This window comes from Crocuta crocuta, unplaced genomic scaffold, assembly GCF_008692635.1.
Source record: "Crocuta crocuta isolate KB4526 unplaced genomic scaffold, BGI_CrCroc_1.0 scaffold119, whole genome shotgun sequence".
Lineage (NCBI taxonomy): Eukaryota > Metazoa > Chordata > Mammalia > Carnivora > Hyaenidae > Crocuta > Crocuta crocuta.
The window spans coordinates 10,310,205-10,312,798 of NW_027551562.1; the positions used below are offsets into that span (position 1 = coordinate 10,310,205).

The window sequence follows — 2,594 nt, forward strand, 5'->3', positions numbered from 1 at the left end:
GCAGGGGGCGCCCAGGAGCCTCACCAGCCTGCCCAGTGCGTGGTAGCCCCGGGCACTGGAGGCCTGAGTGGGAGGAGTCCCGTGGTGGGAGGAGCCCCGTGGTGGGAGGAGCCCTTGTGGTGGGAGGAGTCCTCGTGGTGGGAGGAGCCCCGTGGTGGGAAGAGCCCTCGTGGTGGGAGGAGCCCTCGTGGTGGGAGGGGCCCCGTGGTGGGAGGGGCCCCGTGGTGGGAGGAGCCCTCGTGGTGGGAGGAGCCCTCGTGGTGGGAGGAGCCCCGTGGTGGGAGGAGCCCCGTGGTGGGAGGAGCTAGACCTCGTGGAAGGCCTAGCTGTGGGGTGGAAAGTGCCAGGGAGGGAGTGGGTGACCAGGAGGGGGCTGAGGGTCCCTCAGAAGTGGGTTCCCTGAGGTGGGAGCCGGAGGAGGGGGCTGGAGTGGCCCGGGGGGAAGCAGGGAGAAGCTATAGGAAGGACAGGGACCCTTCCTGCCAGTGTGGCCATGTGCAGGGGGCGGGGCAGGCTGGAGACGGCGGGGCAGGGGCCGGGTGAGACCCGGCCGACCCGTGGAGGCGGCGCTCAGCAGGCTGCCCGGAGCAGCGCCCACAGCAGGCTGGCAGACGCGCTGAGCCACAGGGTGCCGGGGCTGCCCGCCAGGCCCGCGGCCGCGCTGCGGTTGCACTGGCTGCCTTGGCAGCAGGAGACAGACAGGGTGCGGCCGTCCGAGGACATTGTGCTGTTGGGGCACACCGGGGAGCAGGACTTCATGACCAGGATGCCACCAGGGTTTGCTGTGGAGAGAGGGGCAAGGCCCGTGGGTGGCACGCTCTGTATGTCCCCCACCCAGCCTGCTGCAGGCACAGCCCACTTCCAGGGCTCCTGGGGGCTCCTTCGGCAGTGCCCCGGGGCTGGGGAGTCCCTTGTCCCCTCTGACATCTGTTGCAGGAATGACCCAGTGACCCCCGCCCGCACCCCTTCCCTCTGGCAGAGCATCCCCGTGCTTTGAGTTTCAGCGTCTAGGGGAGGTGCTGGGCCCTGCCCGCACCCTTCTGCCCTCCTTGGGATGGGGGGGGCAGGAGGGGAAAGATGGGTTAGGGGAAGGTGGGTGACGGACTGCCAGCCCCAGGGCAGCCAGCACAGATGCTTTCAGATCTTTGAGTCAAGCAGAAAATGGCTGACGGGGCTGCCTGGTGGGGGTGGGGGAGGCAGCTAGCACACAGGGCCTCGGCATGACCCTCCCCTGCTCCCTGGCCCGCCTGGGTGCCTGCGCCTTGGTGACCGCTGATGCAGGGCCCCTGGGTGCCGGGCAGGCTGCCCAAGCCAGCGGTGCTTGGTCACCAGGAGCCTCTTCCCTCAGCCTGTAGGACTCAGCGCGGGCTCGATGCCGTGGCCCTGCCGGAGGGGATCGGTGGTGGGGCCCCGGCTCTCTGTGCCTCGGTCTCCACATCCAGAAGATGCAGAGAACGAGAGAACTGGCCTTTGAGATTGTTTGGAGATCAAATAGGTTAATTCATGCCCAGCGTTCAACCGTGTTGAATAAACGCTCGAGTCAGTGGGAGGTGGTTAGAGCGGTGTGCGGGGTGCCAGGAAGGACGGCCTGGGCAGATCAGAGGGACAAACAGGCTGCAGGGAGACGAGGGTGTTGGGAGTGGGGAGGGTGGGCCAGTCCCCGCCCGCTCAGGAAGTCCCCTCTGCACACTCCCCCTCCTGTGGCTTGGCCACAGGAGGGACACCAGACACCCCAGAAGCAAATTTTCTGGTTAAACATGACGATCGGTCACGACCTTGCTCAGTTACCAAAATAAGGAAGAGGGCAGTGTCCACTAACCGTCTTCTGAGCTATGGCTGAGGAGACGGAAGAAATGGGGGCAGGCGCTGCTCCAAGTCCCCTGAGCCCCGTGACATTTGCCCAGCATGGCCGCCTCCTCCCTGGCTGAGCTCCAAGCCCCAGGCTCTTCCCCTGAGAAATGGGGTGTTAGGTGGGCTGTTGTGGGGCTGAATCAAGGGGCCGCCGGTGCGCTGGGCCCGGCACACAGCAGCCCTGACATTTATCTTAGTCACAGGGAAGACCCGCCTGGCACTTGGTGCTTTGCTGCGAGGACGGAGAGCAGCCCTCGCCCGCCCCTCCCCCACGATTGCCAGCAGGGGGCCAGGAGGCCCAGCAACCTGCTGCTGGTGCCGGGAGCACAAGGGAGTGACCACCATACCCGGACTCGCAGCACCTAGGGGTCGTTGTCCCGAGTTCCTGCCCCAGGGTCCTCCTGCCCCCTCACCCACCAGCCCCCTCCCCACCCGGGGTGGGGGCTCTGCTCGCGGCTCCCTCACACCCCCCGCCGTTGCCATCCTGGGTCATGACCGCCCTGCTGTCAGCAACATCTGCTCAGGGAGCACCACCTGGCAGGACAGACGGATGGACGGACAGACGCAGCCGATGGTCAGTGGTGGGCTAAGGGGGAGATGGCAGACCTGGAGGTCTAACGGAAGCCCCCGCCCCACGGAGGGAACTCTGGGCCCTCAGGGTGTCTGGTCCTGTCCAGATGTAAGAATTGATGCTTCAGGAGCAAAAGGAGCCCATGGGCGGGGGCCGGGGGGGGTCCGGGCAC

General features: G+C 66.8%; 1 protein-coding gene across 1 annotated transcript in view; it reads right to left on the reverse strand.

Moving 5' to 3' along the window:
* Nucleotides 1–570: 570 nt before the first annotated feature.
* The window catches only part of LOC144219908 (secreted Ly-6/uPAR domain-containing protein 2-like), a 5,352-nt gene continuing 3,328 nt past the window's right edge, over nucleotides 571–2,594 (reverse strand). Inside the window, exon 3 of the mRNA XM_077750025.1 lies at nucleotides 571–782. Coding sequence (XP_077606151.1) covers nucleotides 571–782 — 212 coding nt within the window. The remainder of the gene's footprint in view (nucleotides 783–2,594) is intronic.